The sequence below is a fragment of the Onychostoma macrolepis genome, chromosome 09 (genome assembly GCF_012432095.1).
Source record: "Onychostoma macrolepis isolate SWU-2019 chromosome 09, ASM1243209v1, whole genome shotgun sequence".
NCBI classification, from domain to species: Eukaryota; Metazoa; Chordata; class Actinopteri; order Cypriniformes; family Cyprinidae; genus Onychostoma; species Onychostoma macrolepis.
This window is the reverse complement of record NC_081163.1, coordinates 17431487-17451552: the sequence shown is the minus strand read 5'-3', so window position 1 is coordinate 17451552 and position 20066 is coordinate 17431487. Positions and strand designations below refer to the sequence as shown.

At 37.1% G+C, this 20066-nt stretch overlaps 1 protein-coding gene across 25 annotated transcripts in view; it reads right to left on the bottom strand.

Annotated features, from left to right (window-relative positions):
• The window catches only part of lrrfip1a (leucine rich repeat (in FLII) interacting protein 1a), a 41085-nt gene that overhangs the window by 9117 nt on the left and 11902 nt on the right, over positions 1 to 20066 (bottom strand). For 2 of the 25 annotated variants that reach the window (XM_058787672.1, XM_058787649.1), the window contains exons 2-23: positions 15522 to 15608; positions 10494 to 10511; positions 10135 to 10191; positions 9044 to 9088; positions 8752 to 8802; positions 8560 to 8592; positions 8113 to 8181; positions 7988 to 8029; positions 7746 to 7805; positions 6658 to 6738; positions 6456 to 6485; positions 5705 to 5761; positions 4274 to 4351; positions 3721 to 3843; positions 3170 to 3205; positions 2958 to 3083; positions 2374 to 2445; positions 1764 to 1934; positions 1404 to 1496; positions 1175 to 1267; positions 833 to 925; positions 421 to 544 (exon numbers count right to left, since the gene is read on the bottom strand). In XM_058787672.1, the coding sequence (XP_058643655.1) occupies positions 421 to 544; positions 833 to 925; positions 1175 to 1267; positions 1404 to 1496; positions 1764 to 1934; positions 2374 to 2445; positions 2958 to 3083; positions 3170 to 3205; positions 3721 to 3843; positions 4274 to 4351; positions 5705 to 5761; positions 6456 to 6485; positions 6658 to 6738; positions 7746 to 7805; positions 7988 to 8029; positions 8113 to 8181; positions 8560 to 8592; positions 8752 to 8802; positions 9044 to 9088; positions 10135 to 10191; positions 10494 to 10511; positions 15522 to 15608 (1639 nt within the window). Of the gene's footprint in view, positions 1 to 420; positions 545 to 832; positions 926 to 1174; positions 1268 to 1403; positions 1497 to 1763; positions 1935 to 2373; positions 2446 to 2957; positions 3084 to 3169; positions 3206 to 3720; positions 4143 to 4273; positions 4352 to 5704; positions 5762 to 6455; positions 6486 to 6657; positions 6739 to 7745; positions 7806 to 7987; positions 8030 to 8112; positions 8182 to 8559; positions 8593 to 8751; positions 8803 to 9043; positions 9089 to 10134; positions 10192 to 10493; positions 10512 to 15521; positions 15609 to 20066 lie in introns of those variants that run through there. The other 23 variants (XM_058787673.1, XM_058787650.1, XM_058787674.1 and 20 more) reach the window with 21 other exon arrangements.

The following is a 20066-nucleotide window of genomic DNA, read 5'->3' as shown; positions in this document are numbered from 1 at the left end:
AGCGAAAAAAAACTCCATGGCAAAGCTCTTAAACCCATACAAATCAAAATCTTGAAGGATGTCCCAAAGAAGAAAACCCCAAAGTGAAGTCAAGAACTGAACAAACTACTCTGCAATTCCTTCTCTTGATTTTTGATTTTAAAATCAAGGATGATGACATTTTTTCAGCAAATTTATAAACACTCATCCAGCAGAGTATTGGAAAATGGACTCAAGAAAGAGACATGACTCTGTAGTGTTAACTTTCATTCTAGCTGTATATGCAAAGCGGATACAGGGAAGCAGGAAAGGGTGAGAGATGTTAATTTTTAACAGGCAGTTTGGTTAGACTTGGCTTGAGCTGTACAAGCTGAAAATGCAAAGTGTCAAAAGCTAAAACATATTAGCATGCACTGAATGAAGCTAAGAAAAGCAGCTTACCTAGTACACTACTCCCCTCTCGGATTTCAGCTGATGCAGTTTGAGAATTCTGATCAGCCGTTCCAACTTCTTCCTCTGTTTCTCCATTGGTGGCTAAGTCGGGTCCAAGGACAATGCCATGTTTCTGGACAGGAAAACAGTTTAATATTAGTATATTTATTATAAAAACAAATTCAGGTTAAATTTAGATGCATTGGACCTAGATTTCTTATTTTTAAACATGTATTTGTAGATAATATGATTATGATTCTGTTCATTCAGTTAGAGATTGAGTGTTAACGAATCAGTCTCGATTTACATTATAGTCTGGGTCTTAGCATCTGTACATTACTAAAAATTTATATAAAACTTTTTTGTTAGAAAAATTTAATGAGAAAAGAGTGAGCCCTAGTTTCACCACGCATATCAATACCTTCAAAATATCTTTGAGCTGAACAACCTCATCTCTAAGCTCATCCCGCTCATTTCGAATGGCATCAGAAAATTCCTTCTGCCTTTCTAATGCCTGAACAGCACCAGAAGGGATTTGGAAAAGATGTGGCGAAGAGGAGAAAAAGAAGGTGAAAGCAATGAAAACATCAGTGCTGCAGACAACAAGAACAGTTTGGCAATGACAGACAGGTTGTAGCAGGAAACAGATGTGGAATCTAGCTAATCTTCAATTATATGTTTGAAAGACAAAATTATAATTCTCTTACAGTGAAGGTAATGACAAATATTGTTTTTACAGGAGTTGGATACTGAGGGATCATACCCCAATTTTTTTATTCTTCCACTCAATAGTTTCCTGGAGGTCAGAAATCTCCCTAACATAGCCGTCTTGCTTGAGCCGTAATTGACGGATCTCCTATAGAGAGGTATTGTGCATGGAAGAAAACCAAAGATGAAGGAAGGAGAAAAGCTGTTAAAGCAGATGGGCAGATAAGCCAAGTGTTTGAAAAAGACAGGTTTTAGCACAGAGACATAAATACTACAGTACTCACAGTGAGCAGTTCTTCACTCTGTTTCAGCGTCTCCTTCAGTTCACTGAACTGAAACTGCAAGATGCTATGAGCATGCTTCTCTCGTTCAAGGTCCTAAAATATAAAACTGCCTTTAGTGGTGTTTTACCCTTTAAGTTGAACATTTAAGAGTGTGATCACTGAGATTTAAGTACAAAACGGCATTTTTACACCATTCTATTTCAAGCATAAAATGACAAAAACATTACTTGAAATGTTTAATGAATACAATTTCCAATTAAAAGCCCTTACTATTTTAACAATCTATTATTAGTGTTTCGGCAATATATTACAACAAAGCATTACTGCAACTTATTGTAATGCACACCTGATTGTACAGACCTTACACTTTTCCTCAAGCTCACGGCGTGTTTCAAAGAGCATCTCCTCCAGTTCCATTAAAGAGTCTTTCAAAGTGTCCACTTCATACATCATATTGGTCTTCTCATTGTCCAGCTGTGCATTGGAGACCATGGCCTTACGGTACTTTTCCTCCACTTCCAAAAGAGAATCCTTTAAAAAGTCAAGACACCACAATGAAAACCAGCAAACACTCACAAACACACGTCTGTGCACGCATTACAATACCTCAACCTCTACATCAGTCTTGAACAATTTTAAACTAAATTTCTCCATAAAATTAAAATCGAATCAAACTAAATCATGAAGAGGGATGTGTAACAATATGTTTTGGAGAATAAGATAAAGTCAAAGATGAAAGCAAGGCAGAGAAAATGAGGCTCTACACTTCAGTGGCACAGACATATAAACATGCAAGACGAGAGCCAGATAAGAACCATCATATAATCTCATCATATTTCTGATCAGCCACTCGCTGGTTAAAAAAAAAGCACAAAATTTGTTGTTCATTTGTCAGCACTGTCATACATAACTCAAACAAAGCAGGTTCTCGCTGGGATTTTGACTGGCACTGCCTTTACCAGCCATGTACCTTGAGCTCTTTGAGGTTCTGCATGTGCTTTGCCTCCACATCTTGAATCTGATCCTTAAGTTCATGGATCTCCTGAATGAAAAGCATGAAGAGGAAGGATAAAGGATGCAGTGGAGGAAGAGCAATGGAAGGGTAAAGAACACCAGATTTTCAAATGAATTACTGAGCAAAAAACAAGAATAACAGTGAAGCAGATCGTAGAAGGTGGTCAGTCCTGCTCCTGAAGAGTTCAAAACACAAACATCTTAAGTTATATTATTCGGGTGTGTATGATTAGAGCTGAGACTTTGTTGGAAGCCAGATCACCAGGAACAGGACTGAGCAACATAATGAAAGTGGAAATTGTTTTCTGTGAGCAAGAGGAGTGATGAAAATGAGCAATGAGTCTTTATCAGACTAAATTATATTATGAATAAATATAATTTATAAAATATGCTATGCTACAGTGCTATTAACTTGGATACATTTGCCCAATATGTAAACAGTAAGAGCATACCATGAAATCCTGGGATGATATCATATGGTTCTATAAACCTGCTGCTTAAATTTAAACTGGCACAAGACAAAGAGATCAGGACACACACCTTGATTTCCCTTATGGATGCTTCTGTGTCGGCAGAGATGGATGTATCTCCACTTCCTCTCCGTGAGGACGTCCCACCCAGAGAGGTAAGAGTGGCACCAGAAATAGTCGATGATCGTGAAGATCCCTAAAAATAATAGTTTATCATGTAAATATAGGCTAAAATGGTTAAAAAGATAAACAAATTGGCAAAAAAAAAAAACCATCACAAACCTTTTCCAAGTAGTCTCGCTCTAACCGGTCATCAGCCTGTAAACAAAAAAAGATGATACACAGTCAATAGATTTCGTAGTCTTGTAAAAATCAAGTCAAGCCATCGAGTCTCTTATTCATTCATTCTGATTCATGCTGTTCCTTGAAGACATGCTGTTAAAACAAAAAAGTTAGTAAAAATATATTTTTCCATTAGAGGAAGAAAATCAGTCTAAGTCAAGCTGAAAAGATTCAAACCACAATGATAGTATTCAATCAATAATCAATATGCAACCATCAAGCAATACTGTAATTAACAGGGTGTTGCGAATATGTCTTTTTAAAATAACCTTGAATTATAATAAATTTCTAGCAAGCATCATGACGAGCATCAGACTTCTGTGGTTTTCTGCACACTGATCATCCACTTTTCTGACCACTGATCATCTCGCATGCAGACCATCACCTCAATTCAACATGCCACTGCTTGTATGCACAAACACACACGCACAATTTAAACCAGGGCATCAACCACCACAAATCACATGAACCCAAAGATTTCACTCTCATACCATAGACAACCTCCCATTAACGCTTGGCAGGTCAGGAATGACCACACGGTCAAGGTCTTTAGAGAGGGCACTGATACTAGCTGAGCTTCGCATAAAACTAGCCACTGAGCTGCTGCAGTCCTCCTGGAAACCACCAGATGGCAGCAATTAACATCAATGCGAAAGGTATTTCAGCTATTTGAGAGGTCTCAACTGTCCAAGTTTAACAGTTGGCTTTTTGCATGCACCCAAAGAAAGAATGCACACAAACACACACATCACCTCAGATGTCCTTTCTTACACTGTTAAAGTAACTCAACCCTACTTAAGGTAAACTTCAAGCAATTAAACAATTTAACTCAGAGACTAAAAGCATATTCATCCACTGATTTAGCTAGAAACATCAACAATCAATTTCACACAGTACAGGATTTATGAGACATTAAAAGCAAAAGCACCAAAGAACTGGATGCTTGTAGCTGTAACTGAATTGGTCACTGAGAAAGCAACTTATGAAATATAATTGTGATAGTCCAGGATCATCTTGGGCATCAGTGACCGTGAAGTTGCTCACCACTGGACTTCCAGATGCAGAATTTGCTCTGGACGAAGTCCTAGAGCTAGAGCCCAGGAAACCACTGTATTCAGATGACTAGAGGAACGAACACACACACACACACACACACACACACACACTATGAGAATGTGAAGAATCAGAGAGACAGAGCAAGTGGGACGATGTACACAAAATGGATTTGAGATTGTCAGACATTTCAGGCCTGATACAGTCACCGCACATCTGTAAGATTCTCCAAAAAAAAAAAAAAAATTTAAAATACAAATCTACAAGCAGTACAAATTTACAAACAGAAAACATGCTGGTAGAAAACTACCCACTTTGACAACATACATGCCTGTCAATGCCTTAAACATCCTTTGTTAGAGAACAAGCTTGACATGAAATAATTGACATTTAAATTTGTGTAACATACTGCATATAAAATTATTTTTAACTGCATTTTGTTCATTTCTTAAGATTATACATGCAGTTATTAATTTGAGAGACAACATGTAATATTTGTACTTTTTAAATGGTTCTGTGGTACGGCAAATCAATTAAACCAACTAGTGAAATATAATAGTTTACATATTTGACCCTGGACCAAAAAACCAGTCTTGTGTACATTTTTCAAAATTGTGATTTATACATAAGCTGAATAAATAAGCTTTCCATTGATGTACGGTTTGTTAGGATCAGACAAAATTTGGCCGAGATACAACTATTTGAAAATCTGGAATCTGAGGGTGCATAAAATCTAAATATTGAGAAAATCGCCTTTAAAGTTGTCCAAATGAAGTTCTTAGCAATGCATATTACAAATCAAAAATGAGGTTGAGATACATTCATGGTAAGAAATTTACAAAATATCTTCATGGAACATGATCCTTAATATCCTAATGATTTTTGGTCATAAAAGAAAAATCGATAATTTTGACCCAGACAATATTTTTGGCTATTGCTACAAATACAGTATACCCCAGCGACTTAAGACTGGTTTTGTGGTTCAGGGTCACATATATAGTTTATGATGATTGCTAAAATATATTTAAAAACACTTAAAATGCACACTTTCCTTTAAACATTCATGTCAATTTTAACCAAAAATCTTGATGCTTATCAAAAGATAATGTCATGTGACAATGTTAAGAGTGTCAGCTACACAAATATAAAGCACTCTTAGCTTTATGGAATTAACAAAACAAATTCAAAGCCTTTTTAAAAACATTGCAAAGCATTTTTGACCTGCATTAGCTTCTAAATCACATACAGTCCCATGTGTTTAATGTGTTAAAACATACACAAGTAATATTTTGAGAATTCTTATGAAGAGAGAATATTACAAAAAAAAAAAAAAAATCACACATGTTGGTTAGGGAACTGAATCCACAGGTCAATAGGGTAATGTTTTCATGCACATTTACAGTTTAGCACTATCATTCTTACAGCACGAGCACAGGAGCGTCGAGAGCCACTGTAGAGACTGTCCTCATATACAGAGCCCTGATGACGGACAGATATAAACAGAGAAACACAATTTTTATCACCTTCTCATGCCTTGAGATCTTACCCATAACCACTCTGTGCAAGTGAACATGCAAACTCTCTCCACAGTCTCAGTTTTCCATTTTTATGCACAGTGTATCAATAGTCTTTCATCACATTCAGATGATCACGTCATTTGATTTCTGCCAGGTTGGTGGGGAAAAGGTCTATAACCAGTTTTATTTTTATTAAAAGGTGAAGTGTGTAATTTTTCAATATTTTTATTCATTTTTATCCCAGTTTAATATGCTGAGATTGCTATTCATAGGATAAATCCCCTTTTAAAAAGTCAACTGACTAATGAGCTAATGATGTCAAATTTAGAGCAGAATCACAAAATATTGGTTAAAACCATTTTTCAATATCTACCAGGAAAGAAGCATTGTAAAATAACTATAATAGGTATTTGGGAAGTCTGGTTGGGAAAACAAATGAAACAAAAACACATACATTTCCATCACACTTCATCTTTAAGGACTATAAGTCAAAGCCAAAGCACAAGCAGTTAGTTAGTTAGGGTTTAAGATCTAATAACCCCAGATGACCTGCTGTGAATGAGAGTGAAAGTATTCAAAACGTGTGTACAGAGCTGCGCATATTATTGTACAGGAAGTGCTGTGGGGCAGAGGGTAATATGAGGAGCAGCACAAACCCTGTGCTTCCTGCTGTGCAGCAAAGACAACTAAACAGACAGGAGAGATGAACATTTCAAGTCAAATACAGAGTGAAAGTGGAGAATAACTACAAAAAAGGTGGACATGACAGGGAAAAAAATGATACAAGAAAACAGAGAGGGGATTTAAACAGTGGATAGATACTCAGCAGCATGGACGGAGCGGATGAAGATGACAGACCTGGTAGCCATTGTAGGAAGGGGCTTGATGTTTAGAGGAATAACTACTGCTGCTGTACAGCTCAGATGAATAGCAGGCTTTCTAAAACGATGGGAAATAATGTAGATGATTGAATGATGAACTGATGAAGACAGAAGCGTGAGAGATGTACAGAGTGACGGAGGGAGAAAAATGTTTTACCATGCTAAAATGTGCAATGCCAGCTGAGGCCAGGAATGGTACTAAATGGGCTTTTCACACTTGAAAATGTTCACCCAGGATCATTTTTGCAATAATTATCTTATTTCATGCTGCACACTGTTTATACATTACCCAGGGTTAAGACTGAACAGTTCATATATTTGGCAGTGTAATTTGGAGATAAAAAGATGTTAACACTACCTAGGGCAAAAATTTTAGTGTGAAAAGCCATTATTTTTTGCTACAATTCACATGCATACAACTGTTGCATAGAAACACACCTGTACTAATTAGTCACGTTACATCTACTATTTTACAAAGTAACTACCCAAATCCTAAACTCTTCAGCATTTTATTTGCTCTAGCTGGTATTAAGCTGGCTGGCATGCTAGTTCTCAGCTTGAGTGTCTAAAACCTCTTTAAAACAGAGCAAACCAGATCAGCCTGAACAGGCTGGAATACCAGCAAATCAGCTAAAAATGTGTTGTTGTTTTTTTTAGTGGTCAACCAATATAGATTTTTTAAAAAGTCTGTTGCTGTTATCGTTAGAAAGTGATACAATGCTTCAAAAAATTATATTTATTTTACATAGCATTTACAGAATTAGAAATAAATAACTTGAATATAAGAATTAATATAAAAATTGAAACTAAAATAAACAAATTTATACTATAGATACCAACTTCTTGATTCTGTAATATCAATAAATACATATAAAATGAAAGTCCTGGTGTTGGTGCAGACACTTTTTGGCTAATGCTTATCATTAAAAATGTTTTAATTAGTCCAACCACTATGTTATTTTGTAACAAATCCATCATGCTTTTTCAAAAACAATGGCAATCATCCACTCATGTTAGATATATTTTCATGTTAATCACACAAAGAGATGCCGGCTTGAGACCCACCGACTGCCGATCAAGTCTAGAGGAGCGAGATATTTTGCTCTCATCACTGATTCTGGAGCTCTGTGCACAAATATAGAGTCCAGTTTACAATCTTCACACTGATTCGTACCACGTCACACCCGAGTTAGTCACACTACTGCATCATGAATTAAAAACACAGCCTCCTGGATGTCATAATAGGTGAACCAACACACTAGTTAATACTCAAACACCATCATCACACGGTTATTTGCACCACTAACCCGACTAGACAATGGGCTGAGATCATCGTCATAGCCATTGCTCTGTGGGATAGACAAGTCATGATTGATATTACATCTTCTTGTTACAAACATACATGTGACGTGCATTAGCGCTGTGAACGTACGGTTTTGGAAGAATGTTTCTTCTTTTTCTTGGACTTCTTATGTGAGTGATAGGAGGAGGCCTGGGGAAGCTGGACAGGATGGTGGGAAATGGAAGTAGTATTAAAACTGCAGAATTAACTGCTCAATACTTCATGGTTGTGAACATGCAGGTGAAGATTCAGACACTTCAGAGACATAAAAATGTTATGATCTCATATGGTCATATTTGATCAAATCCAGAAGACAAACCGCACCCCCTTCACTTGTAATATTGATGAAACACTTCAAAACATCACAAATGTAGAATCTGGTATTAGCTAGACTTAGTTGAAACACACCACAGTGCAAAAACAAAAATGTCTTGTGAACTTATGTTAATTATGTGCTCATTTTATTTTAACAGGAACCTGAAAGTAATGACATAACATTCGTGCCTGAAGAAACATTTCCCGCCCTGAGATTCTTACCCCGCCGTAAGCACCCGCCGCATCCAAATCCAACTGCCCAGACAAACAAAACCACCATCAGCATGAAGAACTTTTTGGATTGTTTTTATAACCTTAGACAACACAGCCAGCACACACTCGTATACACCTACAACAAACACTCAGACCGACAGCACTGTTTATAAGGAACTATACAGTTACACTGATACTGACCCGTATGTTGCTCCTGCTCCCCACTGACATCCGTTCTTCATCATCTGACACCTTGATGGACAAAAAAGGTATAATTAGATGGAGTCCACAGTTAGCAAGAGTTTAAACTCACATAAACAGAAAATCAGTACCAGTGAGCCCCAAAATAAGTCTGACTTAAAGTAATTGCATTTGGAATAAAATCCAAGTGTGTTTTTATTTCCTGAAAGACAAACTTGTTGTGAAATTGCATGAGAAGTGTTTGTGGAAGTGGTTTAGATGGACAGACAGTTGAAACACAAAAGGTACAAACCGAAGCATGTCTCCGTGAGACACGTGTATATCGCTCACTGTCCTCCTGAGAAGAGAAGAGAAGAGAAGAGAAGAGAAGAGAAGAGAAGAGAAGAGAAGAGAAGAGAAGAGAAGAGAAGAGAAGAGAAGAGAAGAGAAGAGAAGAGAAGAGAAGAGAAGAGAAGAGAAGAGAAGAGAAGAGAAGAGAAGAGAAGAGAAGAGAATAAGCAAGATGGCAAAAGAGACAGACACACAAGACTCAGCAAGCAAGGTTGAGCAGTATATGCAAAGACAGCATGCAAATCAGTAATAACCGATGCAAGAGCAATCATGTTAAAAACGGAAAACAAAAAACAAACAAAACTCAAGACCAAAAAAAAAAAAAGAAGTGATTTTTATGTGAAAAGCTGCAATTCAATCACATTTACATTCTTGAGGTCAGTAAGATTTTATTTTTGCTTTTATTCAGGAAGGATAACATTTATAATGTTACAAATGATTTCTTTTCTTTCTTTTTTTAAATCTATACTGCTCTTTTGAACTTTGTTCATCAAAAAAAAAAAAAAGCCTATACAAATATGCAAAAATATAGTTTTCAACATTGATAATAATAAATGTTTCTTGAACACTAAATAAGCATATTAGAATGCTTCCTGAAGGATCATGTAACACTGAAAACTGGCAGCTGTATTTAAATAGCTTTGCTATCACAAAACCACATTTTAAAATAATAATAAATATTTCCGATTCTAATATTCCACAATATTACAGTTTTGAGTGTATTTAAATGCAGCTTTGGTACGCATAAGTCTTCTTTCAAAATCATTAAAAAAAAAACATATTGAACTTTTGAATGTTAGTGTACATTAAAATATCTACAATGCTAGTAAACATATGAACAAAGCTTTATTTTATTTGTTGAAAAGTTGTGAAAATGCAAATCATGTAGAGGTATTGACCTAGTGTTGAGACATGCAACCCTGATATCCAACATCAAACATGCTAATTATTAACAAATAGAACATCCTGTATTGCAATCCCTATTATGTCAAAGTCACATGCTAATGAAACTACAGGCCTAGAAAAACCACAAAATCTCAACAGTGAATGTACCATCCACTGCTCAATGTCCCCCCATTTGTTGTCCAAGTTATCCAGTCCATAGTATTTCTAAAAAGAGAAATGCAGCAGAAACAAGGAGAGAAAACTAAGGGAATTTCATGTGACAAGAATGCAAAAGCAGGAAAGGAATTACAGAACAGTATTTCAGAAAAAAATGGTACATAAGTTGCCACTGGGGTGGTACCCTTTCAAAAGTTACTAATATGTACACTTTAAGGCACAAATATACACCTTGTAGTGGTACATACGGTACAAAGATGTACCATTTGAAATGGCACCACTCCAGTGAGTCTTTGTACCTTTTTCCCGACTGTGTAGAGTAAGAGAAACTACAGCATCAGATGTCCTACCTTCTGCACCTGATAAATCTACATCACAGGAGGCCAGCAAAACAGGATCAGAGCAAAGGAAAGAAAGCCACCAGATGGGGAAAGGAAAGGGGAAAAGAAAGGGCATTGATTATTTGACATGAAAGAGAGCTAACCGAGTGGAAGAGTGTATGCTCAAAAATAATGGAACGAAAAGGGAAAGCTGTTAAAGTTTTAGCAATCTGTCAGCTCAGTGTCATGTTACCTGGGCTTACAGCTAGAGAAGACAACAGTAGTTCACACACTTGACACAAAGAACACATGAAGGTCAAGTGGATCAACAGGCCGCAAAATTCAATGCCATCGCTGAATTGTCAGTCAGGAATTTAAAAAAAAAAAAATCACATTGCAAGTTAAAAAAGCATCTGAATTATGTCATGCAACTGTTCAGATATCTGAGAACATACTCAAAAGTCACAGAGGGTCGTGTGATCTGGTCTATGGGGTAACCAGATTCTTTCCACTGATGTTTAAGGTTTCATTTGGTCCACTGATGATGATCAAACCAATGAACACCACTGGACTAGTAGCAGTGTTACGTTTACACTAATACACTTTTGTACGTGTTCTTGTCCATTACTTTTTCACAAGTAACAATAACATCAACGGATAAGCTGAAGACTATGGTTTGGTCCCCACAGTGTATTTTGACACTTACAAATAAAACCTATACAAAAGCAGTTTTCTAGCTAGAAAAATACATCTCTTCAACAGCTGGTTGTATATTTTGATAATTTAATCAAAAACTTTAATCTACTTAGTATATAGTCCAAACTATACAGTGCAATTGTGAACACTTTCACTCTTACTTACTGAAAACCTACAGAATCTCACCTAACTGGTTTCCCCATGCATTTGCTCCAGTTTTGATGAGCGTTTATTCATCCAGTCCTGCAACAAAACCTCTTCCTTTGAATTACCTTTAACAACCTTATGTATCAAATTACAGACTTTCCCACAACATCAATGCTCTTTTGTTTCTGCACTCTCACAGAATTAGCCAAAAAACTAAGAAATTGTTAGGGTTTCATAAAAAAAGTCACCATGTTCTTCAAAAGGCACAAAATAAAACTTTTTTCTAATAAATAACGACGGCATGCAAACTGCATCTGGCACAAACTCAATAAACAGCCTTGATAGAACCTACACTCAACCCTTTGACTAGCACAAAACAGTTTCAGAACACTTCATTAAGTTGATAGGTCATAGTCAACAACTAAAACCAGAATTAAATACACTTGATCAGATCACCTGATGCTAGTTAAACTAGTACAGAACATCAAATGCATCAATCAATCTGTTACTTAATTATTAACACATTTAAGTCAGTAATTTCATATCTTTCCATGCTCATCTAGTAAATTTAATCTCACCTTCCTCAGAAGAGGGGTCTGGGGTCTCCCGTTGATCACTTCCCTAGCCCCTTTACGCACTAATCGCTTGCAGGCCGTCCTGATAGTCTCAAAGACTCCCCATCTACCTCAGGACCGAGGGAGACAGAGACCTTCTATGATTCCAAAAACGCAGTCTGCCATAAAATCCAAACCTCCACAAAGTCTGGATTAAACTCTTCCAGATCTATTTATGTCACAGCGTCTTCAATCTTGAGTCATTGTGTTTGCGATCAGCATAATGATCCCAGCCAGATAGTGAGAACTGAGTGGGAACTGAATCTGTTAACCCGCTGCAGGAACGGCTGTAAGCTCATAATCTACTTTTAAAGACTTGGCTGGAGATTTAAAGCCACAAAACACACACCCTTAACATTCACACACACCTCCTGATCAGACCGGGCTTAACTCTGAATGCTAGCTAATCTCTCAAGTGTGACCCGGGTATGCTTAAAGACTGTGTTGTGTCTGAGCTCAGGTATCACAGTGTGGGTTTCTGCTTGTCCATTTACCTTCGAAGGACCCTGAGCAACTTCATTCATATGCACTTAATCAAATGTCCTTAAATATCTGAAGGAATCTGCAACTTGTTTAAATTCATGCAACTGAAGCCATGCCTTTCATGTCCCATTTACTGTGTGCAGTCAGCTGTAGCAAACCAGCATCAACAGTCACAGTGCCTTAACACTAATTACCCAGAATTAACCATACGCATATCCATGAGTTGGAACCAAACGTTGCCATTTCTTTAAATCCAGCTCTCTTTACTATGGGGAATGTTTAGGCAACAAACTTTTATAGTACCAAAAGCCTGACAAAACAAACCAATAACTCAACATCTATAAAGTCTGTTTGTAAAGACTTACAGTAACTGTAATGTAACAGGGAGTTGAGAATGACCTGTAATCTTGGGCCAGAATTAGGGGTAAAAGTACAAAACCTGCAGTAAAGCTGCAGGGTACTACAACAAAATGAGAATAAAGTCCAGGCCTTTTTTCATGAGTGTTATTTAAGCTATTTGAACAAATTCCTCAGACAACCTAATCAAATTAAATCAATTGCATGTCATTGTACAATTACAAATTGGGGCATGAGTTAATATTATTTTCATAGATAAACCTTTTTTCTTTATTTCTTCAGTGGAACACGGAAGATGATCATTTTAAAAATATCTCAGGGTTTTGTTTTTCTTTTGTCCATGCACTTAAAGTAAATGGGGTCTTAAAAACATTGGACCCCACTGACTTCCATTGTATTGGCAGTTGAAACAATTTTTCAAAATATATTCCTTGTTCTGAATATATTCCTTGTAACCTGTAATATTTCTGAGCATTAGCTGAGCAAATGCTTAAGTTCAAACGGGCTTTTAGAAGGTCTTGACACAGGGGGTGATTAACTGACCCTGATCCCCGTTACCCAGCCAAAACATGTCCTTCGCAGCGCAGAGCCCACAATCATGATGAAGATTAAACAAATTGAACATAATCGGCTGACAGTGTTGTGGAGGAGCAAGTCAACTAGACCATAAGAAAGATTCAGTTTTGAGAATAAAGTAGGCCTTTTCCGCTGGCAGTTCAATAGGAAAACACTTTGATTGAACTAAGGCCAAGACTGGATAAATATTATCAGCTATTATTAGAGCTTACAGCTCATGAAAGTCAAAAATCAGTATCTCAAAATATTAGAATATTTACATTTGAGTTTCAATAAATGACCATCCTTACAGTATAAATTCTGGGTATCTCTTGTTCTTTGAAACCACAATAATGGGGAAGACTGCTGACTTGGCAATGATCCAGAAGACGAACATTGACGCCCTCCACAAAGAGGGTAAGTCACAGAAGGTCATTACTGAAAGGTGTGGCTGTTTACAGAGTGCTGTATCAAAGCATATTAAATGCAAAGTTGACTGGAAGGAAGAATTTGGGTAGGAAAAGGTGCACAAGCAACAGGGATGACTGCAAGCTTGAGAATACAGTCAAGCAAAGCCGATTCAAACACTTGGGAGAGCTTCACAAGGAGTGGACTGAAGCTGGAGTCAGTGCATCAAGAGTTACTACGCTCAGACGTCTTCAGGAAAAGGGCTACCAAGCCACTTCTGAACCAGAGACAACGTCAGAAGCTGGACTGTGGAGAAAAAGAACTGGACTGTTGCTCAGTGGTCCAAAGTCCTCTTTTCAGATGAAAGTAAATTTTACATTTCATTTGGAAATCAAGGTCCCAGAGTCTGAAGGAAGAGTGGAGAGGCACAGAATGTGTGAAGTTTCCACAGTCAGTGATGATTTGGGCTGCCATGTCATCTGCTGGTGTTGGTCCACTGTTTTCTGATGTCCACAGTCAACACAGCCATCTACCAGGAAATTTTAGAGCACTTCATGCTTCCTTCTGTTGACAAGCTTTATGGAGATGCTGATTTCATTTTCCAGCAGGACTTGGCACCTGCCCACACTGCCAAAGGTACCAAAAGCTGGTTCAATGACCATAGTGTTACTGTGCTTGATTGGCCAGCAAACTCGCCTGACCTGAACCCCATAGAGAATCTGTGGGGTATTGTAAAGAGGAAGATGAGAGACACCAGACCCAACAATGCAGATGAGCTGAAGGCCACTATCAGAGCAACCTGGGCTCTCATAACACCTGAGCAGTGCCACAGACTGATCGACTCCATGCCACGCCGCATTGCTGCAGTAATTCAGGCAAAAGGAGCCCCAACTAAGTATTGAGTGCTGTACATGCTCATACTTTTCATTTTCATACTTTTCAGTTGGCCAAGATTTCTAAAAATCCTTTCTTTGTATTGGTCTTAAGTAATATTCTAATATTTTGAGATACTGATTTTTGACTTTCATGAGCTGTAAGCTCTAATCATCAAAATTAAAATAAATAAACATTTGAAATATATCAGTCTGTGTGTAATGAATGAATATAATATACAAGTTTCACTTTTTGAATGGAATTAGTGAAATAAATCAACTTTTTGATGATATTCTAATTATATGACCAGCACCTGTATGTGACCCTGGACCACAAAACCAGTCTTAAGTCGCCGAAATAGCCAAAAATATAAGCTCAAAATTATAGATTTTTCTTTTATGCCAAAAATCATTAGTATATTAAGCAAAGATCATGTTCCATGAAGATATTTAGTAAATTTACTACTGCAAATATATCAAAACGCCGTTTTTTGATTAGTAATATGCATTGCTAAGAATTCATTTGGACAACTTTAAAGGCGATTTTCTCAATATTTAGATATTTTTGCACCCTCAGATTCCAGATTTTCAAATAGTTGTATCTCGGCCAAATATGGTCCGATCCTAACAACCCATACATCAATGGAAAGCTTATTTATTCTATATATTCTTAAAATTGACACTTAAGACTGGTTTTGTGGTCCAGGGTCACATATAATAAATAAATAACTATATAAAGAATAAATAAATAATAAATACTATTTCTATAAAGACGTATATTATAGCTTATACAATACTATAGGAAACTTGAAAAGCAATATGTAAAAGCTGATACAAAATCAAGACCAACGTCACATTTTAGCATATGAAAATATTTAGCAATGCCAAGGCCTAAATTTCAGCCTTCAGTGATTGTATTTCTTCACCTCTTTCTGTTGTCTCTCCAGTTCTCTCATTCTGATCTCACGAGCTTCTGCACGGGCCGCCCTCTTAGCTGCCAAACGGGCTTCAGCCTGCAGGGGGCGGATGGGGAAACAGAGAAAGAGAGAGAGGTAAAGTCATTAAACCATAACCAAGAGACCATGAGCACTGTAGTAAATGCAAAAAAAAAAAAAAAAATTGAGGAAGTTAAATCAACACACAAAAAAATACTTCTTATTAAATTTCTTGTAATGTAAATTCAAAAGGAGGTTCACAGGATATACATTTCCTGTGTTACATGATTACATGAACATGTTTATGCATTTCCTCCCTGTCATAAAGTGTTATGTACTGCAGACTGCATATGCTATGAACGTGTTTGTTTACACGAGTATGTATGTGTGTATTTGTGACTTTAGTTCATCACACTTTGAAAGTCCTTTTAAGGAAGAGACTCCCTGTAAGGCATGAGGGGGAGAGAGAGAGATAGAACACACTTCCTTCCTGCAGATGACGCCACAAAATGTGCAACAACCCAAAAAAAGCGAGAAAACCTCAACTCCAGTATTTCATCATAGACACTACCCTCCCATAGTGACGTCTGCAACTGAAATCTACCTATTTCCCCCCCAATCCTGCACTACAAGTACTCTTTATACCAGAGGCATGACTGTAACACTCACACATTCCTAAAAACACAGCAAAGTATTGATATTTATGTTTTAATAGGGGGGAAAAAAAAGTGTTAAAACAGTGGAACTACTGCTCAAAGGGGCATGCAAGATTTAAAATGAATTCCTGTGTTTGTTAGCTGCTGGAGAAATCCATAATGACGTGTTCCTGAGTAAATGTCAGATCATATCTTAATGTCTCAGACTGAGGCCTTCCGTCCTGAACACAGCCACACAACTTTCCAAGGAAGCAGCTGTTTCTCACCACAAAGGCCTTGTGTCCCTTTGCCAGCAACAATGTTCAAGAAATATTTAGCCAAAATAAATATTTCCACAGCTTCAACCACTTCTTGTAGAAATTCAACAGAAAGTGATGGCCTAATTTTGCTTTTAATTTTAGAAACTTTTTTTTTTTTTTTTATTTAGGAGTGAAGAGCAAGCTTCTACATATCCTTTCCAGTTCAATTTAATATACCCTTGCTAAATGAAAGTATTCATTTCATTCATTAAAAAATAAATAAATAAATAAAAATAGTAAATAGTGTAGTATATAGCAAGTAACTGAAACAATCACACTTGAAAAGACATTTTCCATGTTGGCAAATCAAAGCACTATTCAAATAATCAAATAGAAAAACAGCAACACAGGACAAGAGAGGACAAATAAATTAGGAATATTTAATCTTTCTCATCCATAATGATTGGTGCCGTGCATTTGACATTCAACATCAGAATTAAACATCCAAATCCAAGAAAAACCTTTATATTGAATATCATTACAGTTGTAAACGGGAAATGTGTGACCATGTTATGTTAGTACTGTTGTAATGAAGATAATTGTGTAGAAGAACTGCCAGGGTGAAGTTACTACAGCCAACCCCAGCAATTAAGCAGCTGTCCAAACATGTTTCTAACAGGTTCTCACTAATGTCAACATATGATTTCCACAAACACAGCAATCCACCTATGCATACATACTCCTTTAAAATAACAGTTATCACCCAACAGGGCTTTGACTGTGCTGAAAATACTGAATAATATTTCATTTGAAAAAAAGCCACACTTAAACTAAACATCAAGGGTAATAGAGTCTTCAGAAAACTTTCAGGAATAAATGCACTTTGTATGACTGCGTGACTAACAGGGCAACCAAAACTGCCTTTTTTGACCATAGCAGGAAATCAGAGGGCTGAGTCATTCACAATTGAGCCTGGATCACACCCTTCCTGCACTTTAGCAGAACAAACCGCTGATCGTATGAACGCCCATCACTGCTTATTTCTGATGTAGAGGGCATGTACATGTGCACACAATATGATTTACATGAACAACATAATCATTCACATTACTGAACCAAATCTTTTGTAGTACATGCTTTACAATGCTTACAAAATACCTATAAAACAAGGGTTCTGACAAGAAAAAAAAACATAAAACGTGCATATAGGCACCTAAAAAGCAGGTTAGCATTCTTAAAGAAAACATGCACTATTCATACCCTCCGAACTAAAACAAGCAGCTCTTTTCTCATAACTCATACTCATATTAAGGCCTACCTTCTTGCAGTTATCAAAGTACACCATGATATCAGTCACGGTGAGCATATGATAGCCTGGATCATCTGCATTTTCCCCCATCATGACCATTTACACACTCCTATCGCAGAAGACGAAAACAAACTGGCCTATTTCACACACCTCTCTCCTCTCACTCTCTCCTCAACAGCTATTTTTAATGACCCAAATGGAGCAGGCTCTATCAATAAACCCAAAATGCTCTAATTTAATGAAAGTTCTGTGACGTGGATGTTCTCAATGGGAATGAAGAGCTAGTTCCACTGCTGTCTGGTAGTGACCCTTTTTTTTGGAATAGAAATATATTGTTTAATTGCTCTAATTGGCCACAGAGTACATTCCTTCACAAACGTTATTGTCAGCAGTTACCAAATTGAGACTTAAATAAAGGTGCCATTCAAAGGTGTAATTTTTTTTAGTAGATACGGCCCTATCTTGGATGTACACAGTCTGTTGTGTCACAAATTATGCACTAGACCAGTGGTCGGGAACCACACCTGGCTCTTTGACAAAAATAATGTGGCTTGCCAGGTCTCTCACCCTTTACCAAAAAATTAGACATCACTAGAAATCAGCAATTCCTTTGTTGTAGAGCCTACATAAGCTGATAAAAGGTTTAAAATAATAATACGTCCAAAATGCATGTTCAGTTACACACACACACACACACATACATATATACATACATATATATATGTATGCTCTTTGGTCAAAAAAAGGTTCCTGACCCCTGCACTAGGCTATGCACTTTTAAAATGCACTCTACCGCCTAAGAGTGCCATCTAGCATTGCAATCTAATAACCCCTCCACCTCATAGTGTGTGAACATTACTCACACAAGTATTGACACTAAAACATGGCATAGAATATTGCATAAATACACAAATTGGGAAGCACCTATGTTCTCGCAATCAGCCATGGTTAATGTATGAAACTCGGATGAAGTGCTGCTAATATGTCTGAAGCATAAACAGAGAAATTACCGTTTCTACTGACATTTTTTCCAAATCACAAATATGAGCATCTCCACTTCATTTAGAATTAGGTTGAAAACAGGGTTTAGAAAAAGAGATTTGTTCATGCAACACTTTAGGAGCTGTTCACACAGAACGCATTCACTTATTCCACCGTGCTACTTTTCAATTGTTTTTGAATGTAAACATGCTAGATTGACTGTTGCACTTGTGCCTCAAGTCTCGCACATTACTTTTCAATTTTAAAACACTGCGCCTGGAGGCCTCGCAAGGTCCAAGCAAAAACATGTTCTGTGTGAATGGCCCCTTATAGTTTAACCAACAGAGTTGAAGAACTATTGCATTTTGGGATTTTTTTTTTTTTTTTTTTAGAAAAATGATTGTGGACAGGTTTACTAAAATGCCTTGTTTGGTGCCTTTTAACGTAGACATGCAGGACAAGCCTGTCATTCAGGAGTCCCTGGGAGTTTGATGAATGCCTGGACAATTTGAGCCCAGAGTTCTTATCTGTTGACATAAATACCACAGAAGGAGATGCCAAGCTGGCCAGATCTCTCTCTCTCCCACGGCCTCTTGTACCAGCATGCCAGGCTGAGCGGGTACACGCTAATCATCTGGACTGCTAAGACTAGCTGTAACAGAAAGTTAAAAGAACCAACCGAAGATATGCAACACAACTGACTTGAGGCACTCAACTGCTCCTTGTGCAGTATGTTTTGGACTGTACTCTGGAAGCAGAATTTACTAAAAATGTTGACATTTATAAAGAGACATTATTAACTCCAAAACTATGACTTATATAAACCAAGAGAGTCCCTGGGCAGTTTAATTCATCTAAATGTGGAAAGCTCAATATTAAAAATGTGTATCATTTTGCCATCTGTGTACACTGGATTAACAGTCTTCGGTATGAGACATAAACAGTCTTTCTTACTTGAGTACTAACGTAAGAGCCGGAGACTGGAACATATGAGATCACAGGAGATGTCTGCCACATTTCTGGTCAGCCCATATTAACACCTACATAAATCGTGCCAGCCTTCCATGTCAAACATAAACCAAACAATGTCTGATCTGTGTGTGGTGGGTGCATATTTTAGCAGGTCCCTGGGTTCTGTGGCAGAATTTAATATCAAATCTGAGCTTGCTCAAAAAAGAAATCACCATGTAGGGATAAAAACAATTTGGAAAATAAATTTGGGTCATTCCGAGCATGGAGTAAATGACGACAAAAAAAAAAACAAAAAAAACAAAAACAAAGCGGCGGGAAAGAAAAAGAGATAATATTAAGTGACCATTACTTAGTGGTAATACATCATATCTAATATAAA